This window comes from Egretta garzetta, unplaced genomic scaffold (genome assembly GCF_000687185.1).
Source record: "Egretta garzetta isolate BGI_Z169 unplaced genomic scaffold, ASM68718v1 scaffold292, whole genome shotgun sequence".
Classification (NCBI taxonomy): Eukaryota; Metazoa; Chordata; class Aves; order Pelecaniformes; family Ardeidae; genus Egretta; species Egretta garzetta.
The window spans coordinates 1,586,861-1,608,703 of NW_009258789.1; the positions used below are offsets into that span (position 1 = coordinate 1,586,861).

At 40.2% G+C, this 21,843-nt stretch overlaps 1 protein-coding gene across 1 annotated transcript; it reads left to right on the plus strand.

The window, feature by feature from the left end:
- Positions 1–6: 6 nt before the first annotated feature.
- Positions 7–3,931, plus strand: THUMPD1 (THUMP domain containing 1). Its single transcript, XM_009649519.2, has 3 exons — positions 7–391; positions 760–1,008; positions 1,598–3,931. The coding sequence occupies exons 1-3, from the start codon at positions 46–48 to the stop codon at positions 1,924–1,926; spliced, it is 924 nt and encodes a 307-aa protein (XP_009647814.1). The 5' UTR covers positions 7–45; the 3' UTR covers positions 1,927–3,931.
- Positions 3,932–21,843: the final 17,912 nt, after the last annotated feature.

Here is a 21,843-nt window from a genome sequence, read left to right on the forward strand (position 1 = left end):
TTCCTGTGCGTACAAAAACCCGCCTGTGGTCACCGCCACGGGAAGATGCCGGCTCCTGCCTGCAAAGCCCAGCCCCGCGGGTTGGCTGGAGAAGAGGCCCTTGCCCGTCACCCCTGGGCCCGTGCGCGTGGTGGTGCCTCGCTGGGGGTGTTTAAGGTGTGGGCACTGTTGCTCGGTACTCACCAAACAAGAGACGTGCCTTGTGTGAAGTTTTCAGATCACGAGGAGCGGCTGTCTGGAAGTGAGAGGGAGGAGGATGAGGATGATGTTGAGGCTGCCCTGAAGAAGGAGGTCGGCCAGATCCGTGCCTCGACAGAGCAGAAGCTGCGGCGGTTCCAGTCTGTGGAGAGCGGTGCCAACAACGTGGTCTTCATTAGAACCCAGGGCATAGGTGGGATGTCAGCCAATGCTGCGTAATGCTGTGGGCATAATCTGCTCTGAACAGTGCTAGTAACATGCCACAGAGCATGACTTCCAAGAAACCCATGTGTACCAAACAAATGCAGGGTTTCCCCTTCCCTTTGGCATTGACATGGAATTTTGTCATTAGCGGAGTCTCTAAGGGTAGAGGAATCTGCTTTGACAAAATAATCTTTCATTATTCAGCTTTGGTATAGTAAAACAACTCTTTACAGAAAAGGATTTGAGGCTGATAGCAGTGCAGCCAGGCTTGCATTTCCCCAGCTTATTATTTAGAGGTGGGAAGAAGGGAGAAAATGCCTTGAATTTGTTTCTCATACCTAGCTGTTTTTCTTGTAGAACCTGAGAACCTGGTGCACCATATATTAAAGGACATGCATGCCACTAAAAAGAAGAAGACAAGAGTCATTCTGCGCATGCTGCCCATTTCTGGAACTTGCAAGGCTTTTATGGAGGATATGAAAAAGTACACAGAAACATTTTTTGAGCCTTGGTTTAAAGCCCCTAATAAGGGTACTTTTCAGATTGTTTACAAAGCTCGTAATAACAGTCATATGAGTAGGGAAGAAGTAATTAAGGAATTGGCAGGTATGTATGAATTTCACACAGAACTAAGAACAAGTATATAAGCAGCCCACAACTGCATGCATAACATAGGTCAGATTATTAAAAGTGGTCTTAATGGGCATACATATTTGTTGCTTAAAATCTGTATGTTGAATTATGAAAGCTTTTCTAAGACTTGAAAAAGCTTGACATCAGTATTCCTTCTTGGTGTTGAGGTATTAAGAGACAACCAGCAGAACCAATACAGTGTTGGATATAAGTGTCAGTTATATGTGCTTTGAAATGACTGCTATCAGGCTTTCTCTCTGGATGCTATATTGAAACCATGTGTTACTATTTCCATTGAATCCATGACTCAGAAAATAGCTCCACCTTACTCGAGTATTTTGTTTCTTGGTGGGATAGTTCTTCAATTACTTCAGTCCTACTGGTGGTATATTCTGAGAGTCCTGCTGTGTTATGCTATTTTAAGCAATTACAAAATTGAGTAACTGGTTACAACTGAAGGGGATGTTGCTTTCTCTCTCTTAACTTTTATCCTTTCAATAGGGCATGCTTATGCTCTGAAACAGTTTTTCCAGCATCTTTTAAACTACATCTTGTTTTTCAGGAATTGTGGGCAGCCTCAATCCAGAAAACAAAGTTGATCTTAATAACCCACAATATACAATTGTGGTGGAAATAATAAAAAACGTCTGTTGCTTGAGTGTTGTGAAAGACTATGTTCTGTTCAGAAAATACAATCTACAGGAGGTGGTGAAGAGCAACAAAGACGACGCACAACAAAACCCATCAAATCTGACAGAAGACCAGAACTCCGTGGTAGTAAAACCAGAAACCGAGGAAGACGAGAAGAGCTCAAAAGAAGTAAAACAAGAGACCAACAGCCAAGGTGACATAGAAGCCGAGCCCAAGGGGAATGATGCACTGACAGTGTAGAAAATGTGGAAGAAGGGAAAGATAAACACAATCGAAACGTATTTTAAAAAGTTGCCCTAGAGTTCTGAAAGGGCCTTTTAAAGAGGAGAGTGGGTTTTGTTTCGAAATCTTGTTTTTAAAATCCACATGTGTAAGAAATTTAATGCTTGTTGCAGGTGGAGCTGACATTACAGCAGATAATGAGAGTGCTCAGGAGCGCGTCACCTTTCTGGTGAAGCTTGCTGTCATTCTTCTAGGGCTTTGTTCTGCATTGCCTTTAACTAGCACAAAAAACAGGTGTGTGTGCATGCAAATGTGAATGTGGCCATCCTGACATATATTGACTCTCCTTTGTTATATCTGATGGCTACAGAAGTCAAAGCAGTGCAGAATCAGCTCTATCAGGAAGTATTGACAATAGTGAGAGATCTGAAAAAGACAGTTACTTGCAGAGGGTTTTTAGGGAAGTGATCTGACAACTCGTGTGACTGCAGAACTCGGATAAATTTTTCTGTGTGAACAACAGAATGAGCTAAACCTGATAATTTCCTGTATGATGGAGGGTTATATACATATCTATATACATGCATCACTCTAGAAGGATATGCTAAGTCTTGAAAGTGAATGGGAAGAACTCCTATGATCAAAATACTTGAATACTATGAGATGATTTAGAGCAATAGATTTGACTGTTCTAGAACAGTAGAAGTACAGTGCAGGCATTGCAGATGGTTTTAGCAAAAACTACCTGTGTGTTTACATTAGCTGTGTATACAGCAGTTACTGGTGTATGGGAAATGCTGTAGTCACTGAACAGAATCCTTCTGAGTAGTGTCCTGCAAAGCCTTTTGCTGCTCTTTCCAAATCCGGGGAGGGATGGTTTATAAAGTCTTTTTTGTTTTTATTGTTTTCTTAGGTCTCAAAATTTGCATTTAAATACTGCTTGGAAACTTCTTATGAAAGAAGCTATCCATTTTACCATACTGCATAAGGGGAATTAAGTTTAATTTTTGGTACAGTTTTAGCTTTAAAGTATTAATTTTTTTCAGATTGAAAGTAATGTTAGTGAGTCTGTCTGTTGTCTGTTTGTCACAGCAGCTTTTTTGATATCCCAGTGACTTTTCAAAAACAACCAAAACCAGTGCAGCTATAACCTGCTTTCTAGTAGGGTTATGAGTATGCTTCCTGTTCAACTGTCTAGCATTAGTATTTCATTTCTAGTGTAAAAGCCTATGGGTTGCTAATGGGAAAAGACTCATCTTGAAGAACACCACTTGTTACTTGTCTTGGTTTAGTGAAATGGATGTGTTCAAGTCTCTCAACAGTGTTAATTTATATTTTCTCTCAAAATTGTTTTAGAAGTTGGAAAATTAAGAAGACTTTTTTTTTTTTTTTTTTTCCTTTAGTCCTGTCTCCCTTACCACCTACCTATTAAAACTCGGCTTTCTTACCTCCATTGGTGTTTTCTTTAAATTTTAAAGCTTTTTGTGTGTGGATTAAACCCAGCAATGTCTAGGTCACACATAGGAAAGAACCATTTGAGACCAGGCACAGAGACCAAAATTGAGTATTTACTGGTGCCTGATGTTGGTGATAACTATTCAAGATAGCCTACTTATCTTACTAAGGACAAAGACAGACTCATGAATAGTTTGTGGTTTGGTTTTTTTTTTTTTTCCCCCTTCTTTCTGTCATTCATCTGTGTGTCTGCAGGACCTATAGGTCTTCAGAAGAAACTGCTGAATAGCTGCCATCCGTTTGTCAAGCCTATGTCTGACATTTAGATGCTGCCTATGCTGCAGTCCTAAAGATGTCCGCATTCTTCTGATTTTTCATAATTGCACTTACTTAACACAATTGTTAACATATTTATTTCTAAATCTTGAGGCTTTCAAGATTCATACAAGCAGGGTGCTTAATTTGGATGCATGCAAGATCTATGGCCATTTCTGGGAACTTTATTGCATACTATCATGATTTCCTCATTCAAAATCCTCTTGTAAGTTTAAATATCTGGTCTCAAAGAATGAATACGCTGATCCTTCACCTGGGAATCGCTTCTACTTGTACCGTAATTCTGAGAAGCGTTAGGTGGCTGGAAGATACGTTTGCATATCCCTTGGTAAGTAGGCTTGAATTTTGTTAAGCAAGAACACAAGCATTAAGAACTGTACAGCTGGAGTTTTTAAACCTTGTGTATTATTACATAATCACTGCCTAATGGGTGAAGAGAAACCCTATGTTGGTAATTACAGTTGTAACAGAAAAGCTTCGTTATGGATGAAATTGGTAGATACAGGCTTTTTTAGATTGCTTATCAAAACTAAATCTGTCCCTACTTCTTGCTCCTCAGTTCACTCAGTGATTTTCCCAGCAATTGTCTTTGGCAGCTGCTGGAAAAATTCAATCTGATTCAAAAGAGGAAAAAACTAAAATGAGCAGATTTCATTTAGAATTTTTTTCAGAGCAGCATAGGTCTCCATCCTACGTATTTAAATTAAGAATTTGGTGACTGGGGAAATAACTCCAATTTTGTTTTAGGTAGTGGTGTATCTATTATTTTCCAAAGTCTTCTTTCAAATAATATGTCATTTTTCTCGCACAGTACATATTTGGGCTTTTTTCCTTTGTTACTGAGTTTGAACTGAGCCTAATCTTTGTTTCCAACCTCTCTGTGGTTGAAATAGGTGTTTGGGATTTTTTTTTTTTAAATACACTCATGTTTACTTACCTTCCCGGGGTATTTGCATGGAGCAGTGACTTTCTTGACAAGATCTTGCAATTCACAAGCCAGTTTCTTTGGATCTTGTGACTTAAAGGAAGGAGACGACCACAGAAGCTTTTACCACCTACAAAAAGAAAATAAAAAATACAGCATTAATTAAACTACAGCAACCTAACAAACAAGGCACTTAATTGAGAACAAGTGAGCATTGCCTGCACTACAGGCTTGCTATATCACACCTGCACTGCACAGCAAAATTTGCTTTTGTGTAAGCAAATTTAAAATTAGGATGAAAGACTGTTTCTACCTTACATTAGTAACAGTTCTAAGCAATACATGATAAAGGTTTCAAACTCTGCTTCCTAATTTATAAGAGCTCTGTAAACGACTGTTGTAAAGTTCTTAGATGCTGGGACCTTTTCTCTAAACATATGTTGTTAAAGTAAAGAATATAATTCCCCAGGCAGTGGGTCAAAGTGTACATCAATTCTTACCAGAGTCACCTTTATATTCAGTGTCAAGTTCTTTAGGAAACTAAAGAAAAGCTTTGGACATGCTGCAATTCCCTCAGCTGTCCTGACAAAAGGCCTGACATGCGCAGAACCAAATCTCCAAGAGCTCTGGCTGAGTTGAAGAGTAATTCTGTATTAAAAGGTTGTTTTGGACTGCCAAATTTATATATCCTCCTTAAGCTGGGTCAGAACACAGGGACACAAGTGCCTTGCTAGAAGAATATAGATCTCAGCTCAGCCTCTGTTTTCTGATGCATCTATTTCTCACCCGTAACACCAGCAGATGATTCACTGTCACTCAGGTAGAGCTAAGCCTTACTTTTTTCTTTTAAGCTCACTTTTGCCTGCAATGAGAATTTGCTCAGAGAGGGGGACAGGTAGTGAAAAAGAAAAGCAAGAGGAAGACCTCTCATTCACCAGCCTTCACTTCAGCCACACCATGGGTAAAGCAGCCTCTACTATCTAACTTCATTTTGTGCAGAGATGTGACACCCCATGACATTGCAAGTGGGTGTTTCCAAGGCCAAGAAATTTATAAAAGAAAAAAACAAACTACCAACTACCATTTTAGAAAGGAAATGAAATGGGATTAGAATCGCCAAATAACCCCCACACGTTAGGAATGTACACTTTTCCATGTAGGTGCTTTGAGCCATTTGGGAGCAGAATTCTTCCCTTTGTGTTAGATTAAAACTTAGATTGGCTTGAGAAGCTTAAAAATAATTTCTTTTAAGAACAAGCTAATCTCAAGGCTTCAGTGTTTTCCAGTACTGACTTGCCTTTTTTAAGGGTCACAGCAGCATAATAAAAATATTAATTTACATGTAATTCAGCTCATTTATCATTTTAATAGTGAAATACAGTAGGGGAGAGGTTTAAGTAATACTAGTAACTCCTACTGATTGGAAGCAACTGGTAATATCCTGTGCCCAAAGAGTCATGCTGCAAAATCCTTCCTGTATTATATTCCTATTCAAAGAACAATCACCTTGTGGTTACGCCATCTTAAAACAGCTAATCCCATAAACCTAAGAGGCTTAGTTTTGTGGCCTGCCTGGAAAACAACATGAAATATGAGTAACTGTTCATTGTGAGCATGGTGTTCTTTCTTACATTTAAGATCGCTCTTGGATCAAACTGTGGCATGGCATGTACAAAAACACAAGTGCCTTGGAACCATGGACCAAAACCACTCCCAAGAGCCGCCTGTACCCAAGCAGTGTCTGACATGTTCCACATCATGTCGGAGGGAGTCAGATTCATCCAGTATCTGGTGAAGACAAAGGTGGCCAATATAAGGGAGTCTGCAAGTGGAAATTAAAAAAATGTGAGGGTTTTTTTTAACTGAGAAAGGCAGGGTAAATTTGAGCTGAAACTCAAGAGCTCAAATAAATGCCTTCTGCCTAGCCCTTATACTGATGGCAAAGATAAAGAAAATCAAATGGTATCCCAACTCATTTATTTAAATAAGTTATATAGCCTGGATGAACAGGCAAGTAGTTTCTAAAATGGAGCTATATACCATACTGAATAAGATCATTGCTTCCTGGGTACAATTCAGCTGAGGAGATCAAAAGAAATGACACGTACAGTATTGTGGGAGCCTCATCATCTATCATAATTTTATCACATACAAAAACTCTTTTGTTTGCTTCACATTTCAGAGCTGTGAAAGTATAATTAGTTGAATACTTCACCTTCCACAGAGAAAAAAGCCCAGGCCAAAGCTTCCATAGGAATGTTCAACCATTTTGGAGTAGCCTGCGGTGCCACTGGTAAAATAGATTGCCATTGGATCCTGGCTTTTTGTCTTCACGCAGTTATGGACAGCAGGGGCAGCCCTTAAAAAAATGAAAGGTTATATGAAACAGTGGCTGGTGTTACTCAGCACACTTAGTTTGGATCCTTTGCGCCCAGAACATGCAGGATTGTTTGTACAGTGAGATGCGATGGCTAAGAAACTACCGAGATCCCCTCACTCCTGCACTGCTAGTTCTGTATTAGTGTTGCTGATCTTGCTCCAACTATTCTCCATGTCCATCTTCTCCAGAGTAAAAATGCCAACAACTGGCTGTCTTTTATTTGCCTCCCTTAACAACCACCAAAAGGCTCAGCATCTGATGATTGACCAAAGTGTCCTCCAGGAAGCGTACCTTCCAGCCTTAGTGTGATTAGCTGAGGGAGAACCCACCATTTCTTTTGGTACATGATCCCACCAGTTATTATCCTTGCCGTATCAGGGAAGTGTGGGGAGGCTCAAACCCTTGGTAATCTGGCACATGGGAGGAAAATATTTCTCATCTCACACTAGGATGCAAAAGCAAAACTGCTTCTTTTTCTCTGCCAGGAATGTTCAGAAAGGTTTTGCTTGGCCCATGTTTGCAAGGCTGGTCATGGGAAGCCTGTCTCCCCCGCCCAGCCGTCTCCCTGTGCTGGCTGGTAGGCAGACAGGCTGCCCGGGAGCCCTCACTCTGGAGCTCCGCAGCCTCCTGGCTAGTTTAGCAGCCAGCTAAGGCAATTGAGGACATGCGGACCTGGGAACTCTGGGCAATTAGCCCACTAGGTAGGCAGGCTGCCAGTGATCTGGCAAGACCACGAGCAAGGCAGAACAACAGCCCAGCACTCTGGGAAGACTGGGAGCCTGACAGCTGAGCAACCCTGGAGCCAGCCAGACAGCACTTTGCAAGGCAGCCATCCAGGGAAACCAGACAGCTACCTGCCTGACCACCAGTGACAGCCTCTGCAGGACTGACGCAGTTCCAGACAATATTTAGGTTTTATCAAATCAATTTTACCCTCTGCCATGGAACTGAGCCATAGAATATTAGCCCAGCATAAAGGGGATTCATCAAACTGACTTGACAATGTTTTAGTAGTTCTAGGAGGTTTGAGAATGCAGTGTTACTGCTTCCACTGTCTTCTGGTTTAGTGACACTGAAGTGAGCAATTGTTCAAAGGAGCAGATGGAAATACGGTGAGACTGTACAGTATGCTGCACAGGTAATGCTTGTTCAGACACCTGTGGTTGTGAGAACACACAGTACATCTTACAAAGCTCTGAAAGTGACTAAAGAGCTTGGATCCCACCTTGAAAGAATGGGTTTAGCTACATAGATGCTTTTAACAAAATACCAGCTGGTAAAATCACACATAAGGCCTCGAGCAGATTGCAGCAGAGTATTTGCTTCCATTCCCCACTCTGCTTCTCCACCCCTTCTACAGTCCCATGCACTGCAGTGAAGAGCTGCCTATTGTGTGCCATTTTAGTAGCTGCTTTTCAGTAGTGAGGCAGGTGGATTCCTAAACACATTAGGTTCATTTTGTAGTGTGCTTTTTTAGCCTGTCATAGTGAAAAGCTACTCACATCAGCCTTATTATCATAAAATTTTAGGGATATGGATTGGAATAATTTGTACAGAGTATTTTTCTTTGCTCTTTAGAGGGGAGATAGGCCACAGCTGTCAATAAAAGAGGCTTTCCTATCCATTTTCCCATATTATTTCATAGTCATATGTAACAAACCTAGATATTGTAAAACTACTTATTTTTTAATTAAGAATTTGGCTATTCCCAAATATTCCCTTTCTTCATAGAAAAGAGACTAAATTGCCTTCTCTCCCACCCCTTCAAAGGTATCTAGTTCATTAATGAGACACAAGTGCACAAGTTTAAGCAACATGAGAAATTTTCCACTAGAGGTAACTATGATAGAGCTAAGGTAGAAGGCATTTACTTGGGCAAATCACTGAAGTTCAGCCACTTGGCCCTGCTGCTTCCGGATACAATTAGCTTCGTTTTCAAAAATCGGCACTTGGGATGCAACTGAGTCTACCGCAGGAGCAAGCACATCAGTTGTAATAATGCACTTCGCCTTGGAAACCAGCAATCTATAGCGAGTGTCTTGTGCTGTCAGTTGTGTGTCCCTGGGATGATGGTAACACCTGAAAGTGCAATAAAATGGGAAATTTATTAGGTATTTTTCACTTTCAGTCCTGATCACTCATATCTTCTCCTGATTTGTTGAATACCAGCACCATTCAATCCAGAAATGAAGGTAAACCAAATCCCATACACCTGAACTTGAATGCAGATGTGCAGATCTGAAGCACAAAATAGCTTGTTTCTATGAGATCCTTTGCTCCAGGCACAATGTAAGTAGAAGGTATAACTTTGGGGCAGTAAACACTAGAAGCTTTAACTTAAGTCTCTTGAAGATAAATCAAATTGATTTAACACAATCAACACAAGCCACAGAAAGGGAAAGAAAAATGATGAAGGTAGTTTCATCAGTCATAAGAGACTACCCCTGTCAGCCCCTTTGATTGTCAAATGTCAAACTACAAAGCCAAATAAGAAATGTAATTGTTAAATGAATTGTTAACCAAATTTTGGCACAGAAGGTAACAAACAATCGACAGACCATTAGGAATGATACAATTCACCTGTTTGCATACAAGCCACATTCAGCATCTACCACTCTGGGATTTGGGGTAGAATCCCCAAAGCTTGGTCTCCTCTTTGCAGACTGCATGGCCCAGAGACCATGTTGGCCACTTTTTGGGACAGGAAGCACAGCTCTTGAAAGCTCCATTTCATTTCCTTCTCCATTTATCCACCACAGAGCTGGATTTGATGGTCCCTTTTGCTCCTATACACAACACAAGGGTAAGTAGCACGCTGGTTACTTCTGAGACTCCTGTAGTTCCTTGCAGCATTTTTGGGGTGCTCCAGGCAACAAAACCTGATAGTGTTACATATTCTTGGGCAGGTATGTTAAGCACGTTTTGTTTAAAAGAGCCCTTTTCCAAGGCACATACAAGTTGGTGTGTATATCCACCTCATTTGCAATGCTTATAAATTACTTAGAGGCTTTTACAAACCCAGCACTGCACACACTGCTGAATCAGAGTCACAGAGACAAAGCACCATGTCCCCTCTGATGCTAAAGCAAATTGCCTCTCCTTTCTCTGCAATGTAGGATTATGTTAAAATAGAAATAGGGGAGGAAATTCTGGTCCCACTGAAGCCAGTGATGGTTTTAGACGTGACTTTGGGCATAGGGGCACAGTTTCACTAAAAATACTGAATCTACAGAGTCAGAAATGCTACCTTTTGTATTTGATACCACTTGTCCAGCACATGACTTACAAAATTAAAGTACTCAGGCACTTACTGTTCACAACAACTGATAGCTTCATAATCTGAGAAATTCAAAGGTGCAAAAGACCTGTGATACCGATGGAATAATCTGTGGAGTGTCTGGATGCTCCATGGGGACTGCAACACATGAAATTCAAGTAAAATCTTCATGGCACAAAAGCAGATATATGGGGGCTTTTGGAGACGATAACCATCAGAACTATTTTTTGATGATTATTTCCCTCCTACAAGAGACAGAAAAATCAATAATAGTATTATGATGTGCACATTCCCAGATGAGCTGTTGGCTCCAAATGGAACAGATGTATACAGAGCAGCAAGTCCACCTCTTTACGACATTTTTATCCCACCGCTCCTTATGGGTAAGCTAGAGCTCTGGTAACCCTTTTAAGTCTCCTGCTTTTTCATCTGTCCACAGGTTTCTCAGAGAATTCCCCTTGGAGCTGACAATTCCTATTCTGTCCAACCAAAGTAGGGGTTGAAACTGTGAACAGCTATCTGTTTAAAAAAAAAGAAAGAACAAGGACTTGTCAGGACTTGTATGCACTGTTCCCATGTTTTAAGCACCACAGCAGTCTCACCCAGCCCTACCAGCCCCACAAGGCTATTATTGGCAAACACACGTTTGGTTGCAGGACGGATGCCATCTTCTGTTCCTGGTTTTTGTCTCAGAATTGAAGATATAACCATCACACACAACTAAAAGACCATGATAATCACTAGCAAGCAGGGGTGAAGGGTCTGTTAAGTTAGCCAATATGGAAGAGACATGATAAACATCCTTACTGTTGCTGAACAGTATTTGAACAACTACTGAATAAAAACTAATTTCTTAGGGTGTTTAAATAAGTTGTGCTTACCTGGACATGTTATTTATGATTAGGTGACACTTCTTTCAACTCTTCCTCATGTATCTTGCCATTTGGTATGGTAAACATATCAAGATTTTCATAAGCCTGGTGCCAATAAATATCACCCATAATATCTGATGCACACTTCTGTGGAAAAAAATACATGCAGTTCAGATGTGGGCCATCAGCTCTGAGGACAATGAAAACTCAAACTACAGAGTTGCTGCTATGAAACAGGGTGACAAAGGGATGAGACACAAAATCCATGCTCTGGAAGGCAGCAATGTGATGCAGGAACTCCAGCTCTTCAATTACGAGATGCTTGGTGTAGGTAATTTGCTACAGTCACAGTCTGCTTGTATTGCTACCACAGGCAATAAGCCCTGCAAGGGCAAAATATTTTAAATGAAGACCTAGATAAATAAAGGTGAACCTGCTACAGCAGGAGGGTTTGACTAAATGATCTCCTGAGGTCCCTTCCAACCCTTGTATTCTGTGAAAGACTATACATAAGCATACACATAGACTTTATAATATATACAGACTGTATATAAATATAGGTATTTAAAGGACATGTAGGTATGGCACTTAGGGACATGGTTTAGTGGTGGACTTGGCAGTGTTAGGCGTACAGTTGGACTTGATGATCTTAAAAGTCTTTTCCAACCTAAATGACTCTATGATTCTATATAGAGGCAACAAAGGGTATAAATTAAGGATCAGAGTCAGGAAACAGTCAGAGATGCTGCTAGAAACAAACACAGATAGCAGCCATGGAAGTAAGGGACTATGGAGAGGCAGAACCTGGCTGTTAGACCCCGCGTGTGGAATCTCTGCAGGCATCCATGCACGGCCAATCTTCCAGGAAAACCACTGAATTGCTATGTGTTGTGGTATCTGAAAGCTTTCAAGTCACTTTTGCAAACTGAATGTAAGCTCTTAAATTACTTAGAAGTAAACTATCCAATTTGGCATCAGTGTCTTTGCACAAGTCATGTACAACCTCTCTCTCCCTGCATTCTGTGTCTTGCTGTGGACTCAGAGCCAATTCCCCCGACCTACTACTATAGAGTTCACTGTTAGGAGATGAGCTTCCCCAGCTTGTTAAATCACATATGATATTCTAAAAAAGCACATACTCAAAGCTAAAGTAATTATAGGCTACCTGTCCCAACTATCCCCTGGTTTCAGTAGTGCAAGCTCAGATCCGTTTAAATTGATGTAATCTACACGGATGAAGCATTTTGTGCATTTGTTTTCTCTTTGGTTTTGACCTCAGGCAATTACGTGCTTTGTAGCTGGAAAGCAAAGCGATATCCATTTCAGAGCTTAAGGCTATGAAAGAGGAGAGATCCACCTGCAGAACCCTCCTGGCACAGCCTCTCCTGGGATTTGTGTTTGTTTGCCAGTTAATAACTCAATTAGTTGTCCTGAAAGGTCATCAGCAGCTTTACTACACAGCACGTTTGCTATTTTCCCAGACTCTTGGTACAACAGCAGATGTGCTCATGTGTACTGCATAGTGGGTTTACAGCAGAACCAGGAAATTTCACGATAAATAACCCTAGGGTTTTTTTGGTTCACTGGTGGTTTTTTGCTCCCAGTAGTTCAATCATTACTTATATCTTCTGAAGCAAGAATAAAGAGTACACAGGCTGTTGCTGTAGCAGCAGTGTGTGAGGTGCAACTGCTACAGAAGAGTAATAAGAAATGTGAGATGTAACCTAACAGGGATGATCTAAACCTCTGCTGCACCCATACCCACGTAACTGTGCTTGACTGTTATGGAAATATCTCATAGTCTGCACTTACTACTCAGTCCAGGGAGTCATTGATTATATTTAATCCTGAAACTATATGTGACCCAGCACTCACTAAAGCTGGAAGCCTGATCATCAACAATTATTAAAAAGCATTCTCACAAAATATATGTGACACACAGTTGCATGTGTCTTCAGTGATAACAATACACATACAAAAATGAAGGCAAGTCTGATTTCCCCTCTTTTATAATTATTTTCAAAACAGTTTCTCCAACATGCATTTAAAATTATAGGGAATATATTGCTTTAGAAATAGTGCAAAGCACCACAACAAAAATTGGTATCTTCTACTCTTGTTCAGAAGGTTGTCTGGCACCTCTTAAGACTGATGGAGAACAGTATGCCAGAAGGCAGAAAAGCAGTCCAGGATAAGCATGTTCCAGTCACAAGCTCAGTGGCAAGGCCTAGCTCTTTCCCACACTTTGTTCCTTAGTTTCTTCCCTTGGATTTTCCCAGAGATAATCTTTGGTAGTTGTTGAACAAACTCCAACTCGCCTGTAAAGAGAAATAACAACAATACTTAGCACTTTGACACAGTTTGATTCCAAGCTGTGTTCCTTTTCTGTGGCAAGCCTGCAATTTTAAAAGCTACAGGCTCTTTTGAGGATGAAGCAGGCGAGCACATCAGTCTCAGTGCCCAACAAAAAGAATGAGTTATGTTTTAGAGAAACAGCTCATCGGCTGGATGACTCAGTAGCTCCTCAAATCAGTAGTGCATGACAATCACACACCACTGAATTTGAGCACAACTTGGACTTCAAAGGGAGCAACTAAGAGGCTTTATTTGGTTGTGTGAAACCCTGGCTGATGAGGCAGAGCTAGGACTCCTGCCCACACACTGAACAGAAATGTTTTGGCTCACCGGTTTGTGTCTTCATTTTTTTCTGGTCAAGTTCAGGTTAGGTATCATTACAACTCTGCACTAACTTGTTAGTGAGTCTGACTGACCCAGTGTATAGATTGAGAAGTCTGATGGCAGCCGAGAGGGAACCTCCCGAGTGAGACTTTCCCTGCTGTAATGAGCCATTTACACCACTAGAACAGGGCTCAGGGAAAAATCTAGCCAGATCTGTTTAAAGGCCAACATAGACCAGTACCAAACCCCAAGAATCTGTTCCAGGGTTATATTTTAACGAATGCTTTAAAAACAATTACTTCCCAAGGTCATAATTAGATTATGTTAAAAAACTTATTACTTACATAGAATAAATGGATTACATGAACAATCTGATTACTTCAGGCAAAGCGGATTACTTCACCAAAAGGACTTACTCACATTTGAAATCTGAATGTGCTTAAAAAGAATCAGATTCTGAAATCGTGATCAGATTACATTTTTCAACATGTTTTTATGATTGCACTTAAAAATCTAATGCTATTTCTAGTTATTCTGCTCCAAAAATGGGATTACATTTTAAATATCCAACATGTTTTCCCTCTGTTCTGATTGAATCAAGGAGAGAAAATTTTATCTCCCAGAACAAAGCTGTTACTCGGGAAAAGAGAAAGGAAATTTAAAACCTGCACCACTGTTCTTGGGACCCTATGCAGAAACTGAGGGAAGTCAAAGACAGGTAATGAAGTCTATTTTGAAGACTTTTGGTGGGAGCTGGCACATCATTGCTTAGCCAGGTGGGGCTTATCCTGTTCATGTTTAATTCTGAACATGGACACCCCGGGATTCTTTTCAACCATTCTAGACACTCTGCTGGGGGAATTTGATTCCTGCCTCACCTGGAAAGGCTGTTCTACTGTTTCCCTCTGCACAGCCTACCGCCACCATTAATGAGCTGTGAAAATCACGCTGAGATTCCCCAAAACTTGCAGTATCCTTTGAGCCTGATAATCTGTGACCAGTGCAAACTCTGATAACTCTGCTGAGGAACTTGACAGGCTATTGATTGCTGCCAGCTGAGGCTTTCACCCATGCTATAGTAGTCAAACCCCTGTTACTGTAACATCCAAGCATTATCTTTTTCTGTTCCACTAGTCATTCAAAATGCCTAGAAATACATTTAATATAACTATATTTGATTTGTAAAATCTGATTCTTTTGTTTAAAATAATTAGGATAAATTTACACTCATAGACACAATTTGATTAGGTGAAGGAACATTTCATTTTCCTGTACATAATTGCAGTGAAATCTAATATAGGTTCATCTGTAGTTTCAATGTAAGAAGACAACATCAGATCCTATCAGGAGAGGCCTATGATGTTCAGCTAAGCAGTGTTTACTTACGTAGCTAGGATGGGGTCAGATTTTCAATGTTGCATTTCAAAACCTGATTAAAAGAGGTTCCAGAAGGAAAAAAAGCTAAATTCTACTATTCCAAAGTATAACCTGATTGTATTTCTAATCTGATTATTAGGTTTGATTAGAGGAGTTTTAATTTTAGGGTGCATTGCCAGGAACTACTTGTATATTCAGAACTCAGTGATAGTTGCCTTTCTTGGGTATTTGTAGATGCAGTAACTTTTTTTCACATGCTGATGAATTAATTTTTCAGGATCATGAGATGTAAATTCAGGAGACAGAACAATAAAAGCTTTTACCACCTAAAAGTGAGAGTGATAGTAAGGCAATACTCAGCAATCACTAACCTGATGAATAATGTTCAGTAGAAATACCAAGATGAATAACGCAATTTTCTACAATCAAATTTCTTTCAAGCCAGTGGAAATACAAGTTTCTGAGCCAGATGCTGGACAACTTTTTGGCTTTTATCACTTATTGAGCTGCACAAACGGGCCTTAAAACTACTTATAGTGAGCATAGCAGAGTTCCCAACAGAGAGGAATTCTTCACTGATGTCTGGGCAGCCATATCATGTCCTCATAGTGTTCAAGAATTAATTGCTTAATGGCCTTCCTAAGAAGAATAGCTAGGGGATGTTGCTTCAACGTATAGGATCTGACTGGGATTCAGAGAAGCCATTGCCGGAGTTTCAAATCGGCCTAGATGCCCCTAATTTTTCTGAAATCAAAGGGAAGTTAGATGCCTCTTCATCTCCTCAAACGTATTTGAAAATGCTAGTCTACACCTTTACAACGTTAATTACAAGACAAGATTTCCCTCACAGGCATAGCTATTTCTCAATATACACATATATTAGCTGTTTTAGGTAGCTCCTAATATCACTGTCCCTGCCTCTCCTCAGATGGGGTCTGAGCTGTTGACAGCTAGATGCTCGATCAGGGTACTCCCTCTCTACTTCAAGCAGCCCAGTGTGATACCTAGAAAGGAAATAAGAATGTGGTATCAAGAAACAGAGCTGGGTAAAAAATTCTGAAATCTTTGGTTCAGTGGTAAACCAAACCTGGTGCTTCTGAGATCAGTTATGATGCCTTCAGAGCTGTGTGAAAACCCCAAGTTTTTGTAAGCTAAGCATACATGTTTGGAGGGAGGTACTTCAAAAGTCACCAGTGAACTGAAAATGTTACACAAAATGTGTTTGATTCCTTACCGCGTATTTAGCAAAAAGACAGAAAGGCCTTGCTGGCTTGATCTGAACGGCAAGGTTGCAGCCTTCTCCTGGAGGCAGAATGTTATCATTTTAATCTATTACCTAAAATGAAAGAAAGCCCGCTCACAAGGAGTTAGGTGATATGCTGCTGAACAGAAAACAGTGCTATGACATCACCTTATTTCAGACTGAAACAACCAGAATTCTTTATGTTCATCTAGGTACCTGAACATCGTAAGGTGGAACTGCTTTTCCTAATGCACCACGCTTAATTTGCATCCCTTCATGAGCTGCTTATAAAAGAAAACTGAGTTTATGTGGTTTGTTATTCTATACAAATGGGTAAGTTTGCAGCTGACTCACTAAGTGATCTACAATTCTAGAAGAAAAGATGTTAATTTAAAAACATGTTTTCTCACTGTGATTTTAAAGTCCACTACTCCTTTATGTAATGGTGTAAAATCAGCACAGCTGAGAGAAATCCATACAACAGCATTGACCTACATCAGTGAAAGATCCTACTCAGTGGGAAAAATCCCGTTTTCATTCAAAGTGGTGTTCCAGATTAAATCAACTGGTCTTGAAATGCCTCTGATTTAGATTTGCTTTACTGTAATTTGGCTCCATTTACTTCTCAGAAATGTCCTTTGATTTATATCGGTGTGAACAAAACAGCAGAGCAGTGTTCTTGGCTACACTGTCATTAGTGTCAGCATTCTACTGATATTTCTTGTAGGGGGATGAGCAAGTCCACAATCTTGGATTTATGGGACTTGGAGTTTCTCCTCGTCTGAACCACTCAAGTGGCACCATGCAACAGTCTGGTCCAAGTTAAAATTTTTCTCTAGGGAACTTCTACCCTAGACATTTGTAATGATATTTCCACACAATATACACTGTATGCAAGTGACTGCAAACACATTGATTCAGTCTGGCTGTAACATTCACAGGTATCTAACCCTGTCTTATTTCTCTACTCTGCCATCATGGCAGGAAGGTTTATGTCCCTCCACTCAATGCAGTATTGCAGGCTCTTGAATTTATAACTTCACATATGTCAGGAAAAAAAACCAAGAAATAAATGCATTAGAATCACTGAAGGAAAGAATATGGTTTGATTCTAGGGTCCAGCTGCATAGAAGCAGAAATGGCAATTTTGCACATCTCCATGAGGATCCCAGCTTCTGAAATTATTGCACTCTGACAGTGCAGAACACACTCTGTATGGGATGGGACTAAGGCGGAAAGCTCCAGCCTGTAACATGGTTCTGGTGGAATGGTAAGATCATGCTGCAAAATCATGAGATAAACAGTGATAGGAATAGTGATAAACAGGGTGATAGGAAATGTAGACAGACTCTGGGTGTTTTAAAAAAAAAAAAAGAAGAAGAGTTCTATTTGCTGCAAACTTGCTTAAACTTCTTGTCATGGGCACTCCAACAACCAAACACCAAGCAAAAATCAGAGACAGTGAAACCTTTATATGGTGGGAACAGACCGTGCCTCAGGATGGTTTACAGTGGAGAGGGAGATTTCGTTACTTGTTCTTACTAAGAAAAATCTGTGGTATTACAAAGAGATGTGACTTTCCCTAGATCCCATACATCTGTGGGTGGTACAAAAACTGAATAGATGTTTTTGAATTTCCACCCTACTGAGAGCACTGCCTCCCCTTGCGCCTTGCATTAACAACCCACTAATACAACAGCTTTTTCTTTCAATGACACACTGGTTTTATTCTTACATTTAAAATAGTTGCTGTGTCATGCTGTAGCTTGCCATGTGAAAAGATACATGATCCCTGAATCCATGGAAAAAATGAGGTGGAATAGTCAAATTTTATCCAGCCTGTATCAGACAGACCCCATAGTGTATCAGAGGAATTAAAATTCATCCAAAGCTTGGTAATGACAAGAAAAAAATTAGAAAGAAAGCATTTAATAGGAAAAATGAATTTACAAATGGGGTTAAGCAGATGTAGACATTGTGAATACACATAATCCTCTTTCCATTCATTAACAGGCCTGATTCCTTCAGGAATCTCTCAGGAGTGTAGCTTCCTGTCACCTAGTGGAAGGGGTTTACCTTCAGTGTCGTTTTGCTGCAGATCATAAGTGCGGTAAGGGAAAAAAGACTGTGGTAGTATTTAATCTGGTTAAGGGAAGTGCACAAAGTCCTCTCTGCTTCCTTTACATTTTTGTTACTTGATTTCCTATACTAAGAAAATGCTGCTTTCTATCCAGAACTAGCCAGTCTGACCATAGTAATAATAATAGACAATGAAGTTTAAAGAATCTAGATGAGAATGCCTGGCCCCTTACCCAGCAAATAACATCACCTCTGCACCTGATAGCCCAGGAATTACCACAGGAAAACAAATCCTGATCTTTTATGAAAGCATCACCAGAAGGCTGAGATAAACATTTTTTTTTTTAAATGTATCCACATGCTGTATTACCCACTGGAAGTAAGCGTAAATATCTGAATTAAAGAGGCAAAGTGTGTTACCTCCTCCAACTGAGCCCATCTATTCAAAATATGTGACACTCTCAAAGGCCTTAAAAAGCAAAGGACCATGGTGCCCACAGCCTCCCTCTCTGAAGGGGAACCCGACTTGAGAGCATGGAGCTGTGCGGAGCATGGGCTCCTTGGCAGACAGACCCTGCTGCAGCAGGATTTCACCACAACCTTACTTTGTTCACTTTTCTTCTGGTAGAATCACATTAAACAAACCTCTTGCTCTCATGGGGGATTTAATTTTCTACACTCACTAGAAGCCTGTGAGATTGCACTTGAAGATAACTATTTTGGATTTTAGGACTGTTAAGAAATCCATTAGGAAACAAGCAGCTGCTGGACTCTGTTGCTCTGCCAACAGCTGATGGAAGCTCAGACACTGATGGAGAGTTCTGGTCTGCATCTTAAATCTAACACTTGAATGCAATGGCTGAACTTGGCAAATTACCCCTTCTCTAATTGATCTTTTCAATAATGAACCCTTCCCACACAAATATGCTTACATCAATTTAATTTATAAATTATGTTATTTTTTTACAGGGGGACTATTAAGACTCAGATCAAGTATTAGCATAATAATTGGTTTTATCAACAATCTGAAAAGCCTTATGAATAACTAAAACCAGAGTCACCTAATGGCTGCTCTGTTTTTTGTTACGGCTTTATTCCAACTTTTTGTATTGTGGGAAAGGAGATGAAGTTGTAGGTCACTTATAAAATGCTCTTGCTCAATGGACTGGCTAAAATAACACATGCAAAGTCACAACAGTCACCATCCAGAAAATCTGCAAGACCAAGTGCCAAACACATTCTGGAAATGTATTAAGGATTTCTAGACATAAAACTAAATATTAACTTTCTTACCAATGCAAGCAGAGCAATTTTATGTGCCAAAACACATACACACAATGCACACGCACAGAGACTATATATGTATATATGCAACATTATGCAGGTACCATGAATTTCTATGACTTACTAGTTTCTCATGATGTACGATAGCATCATATATGAAAGGATGATTTCTCACATACTGAATATAAGCTCAGTTTTCATTTAATTTACCTCAGGGGGTTGTTAAAGGAAAAGATGGGGTCTTATGTTCATACCTATTTCAAAACAGTCATTACTATTTCAAAATAGTTTTCAGTATAAATACATGTTGCTTGTACAATATAGTAGTCTCATACTACATATAATAACACGCCTCACAGTTTAAAAACACGCCAAATACTCCCAACCTTGCACTAAGAATTCCACTCCTGGCCTAGCGGTTGGAAGACAAGAGACATGCCATCAAAAGAAGGGGACACCTACACATGGTTCTCATCCTACACCAAAAATGTGGATTTTGAATCTTGGTGCAATTAAAACTGCTAGTCCCTCAGCTGTAGCAATGCATTTTCAGGACTTGTGCTGCCACTATCTCAAACCAGAAAAAATTTATATGACCACTAAGGGGAAAACACTTAAGAAGAAATATGTTCCCTGTCCCCAGCTGAAACTTAAGATTCCTCTCTACTTTATAAAACCTCAAAAGAGAGAAACAAGTCCTCTAAAAGAACTATAATGAGTTATTTTACTTGTTTGTTGTCCTGAGAACAGCTGTGTTTCCCATTCTAAACACACATAAAACATCAAAAGAAATGGCTGAAGCATGAGGCTGAAGACCAGAAAGACTCAAGAACACAACTTCCTCCTTATGATCCATTTCTGTTTCCTTGTCATTCTGATACAACAAGAGAGAACAGCGTTGTCTTTGCAGACATTAGGCAAAACATGCAGAGGCACTGGCAGCATTAGCACCTGGGTGAGGTTGTTTTGCAACCTCATCATAATGTTGCACTTCCGTAATCCCTGTAGAGACCATCTGTACCAAAGTCACCACATTCCTTCCATGGGCTTTGGACAAGAGTCTAAACTCTCAGGAAATAATGCATAAAAATATATTTGATACAGAATACCTTTCTGATGCAGGTTTTACTTTTTCTATCATCTCTGAGAATAACATCAAATTGAAGCTGGGCTGTAAGAGGGATGGAGAGGAGATCTCAAAGGGAAAGGCTTGTCCATTGAAAATCCTGTTTTTCAGCCAGAATGATACAATCCAGTCAACTTTCAAACCTTGTGGCTCCAAAAGAAAGCCATGTGCTAAAGAGATGCATTTTGCTTTCAGCTGCTTGTAGCTTCATGGATCAGAGGAAATGTACTGGTGATTCTCTGATCCTGGCCAGAGGAGGAGAATTAAACAAACTGTCTACCTTGAACATGAGACAGAACAGTGTACTGAATATCAATAAGAGGTTGCTGCAGCAGGGAGTAGAGCGCCTCACAGACTACAGCCACAGCATGTGGCACAACCAACCTGGCAGTCTGCTTCAGTTTGATCCCAGCCCATTCATGCAAAAATCTGGGTACTAGAGTACAACAGAAACCCAGTTTCTAAGGTCAGTTAAGCAAGGCATCACCCTTGTGAGAGTTCTAGCACTGAAGCCTAGAGGAAATTATTCTAATGAGCCACACTAGAATTTAGAGTCAAGAATCATAAACCCACGGAAATCCCAAATCTGAACTTTCCCAACTCTGAATTTAGTTGCTTGATTTTAGGTCCTTAAATTTGCTGAGGGGGAAAAAAAAAGAAAGAAAATCAACCTCCCAGTCCTCAGACATTACTGGAGTGTAACTGCCCAAATAGCTAACGGCAGAGACAAGGATAGTTTCCAGGGGCTCTGAATTCCACTTTGTACACTTGTTTACACTTTTTGAGGACTTTTTGTGGTTTTGTCCACTTGTTGTTGTTTTTAAACACTTGTTCATTTGAAACCAAGCAGAAAGATGTAGAAGGTGTAGAGTCCCTGGAAGGCCCAGGAGTACATGGTTTTT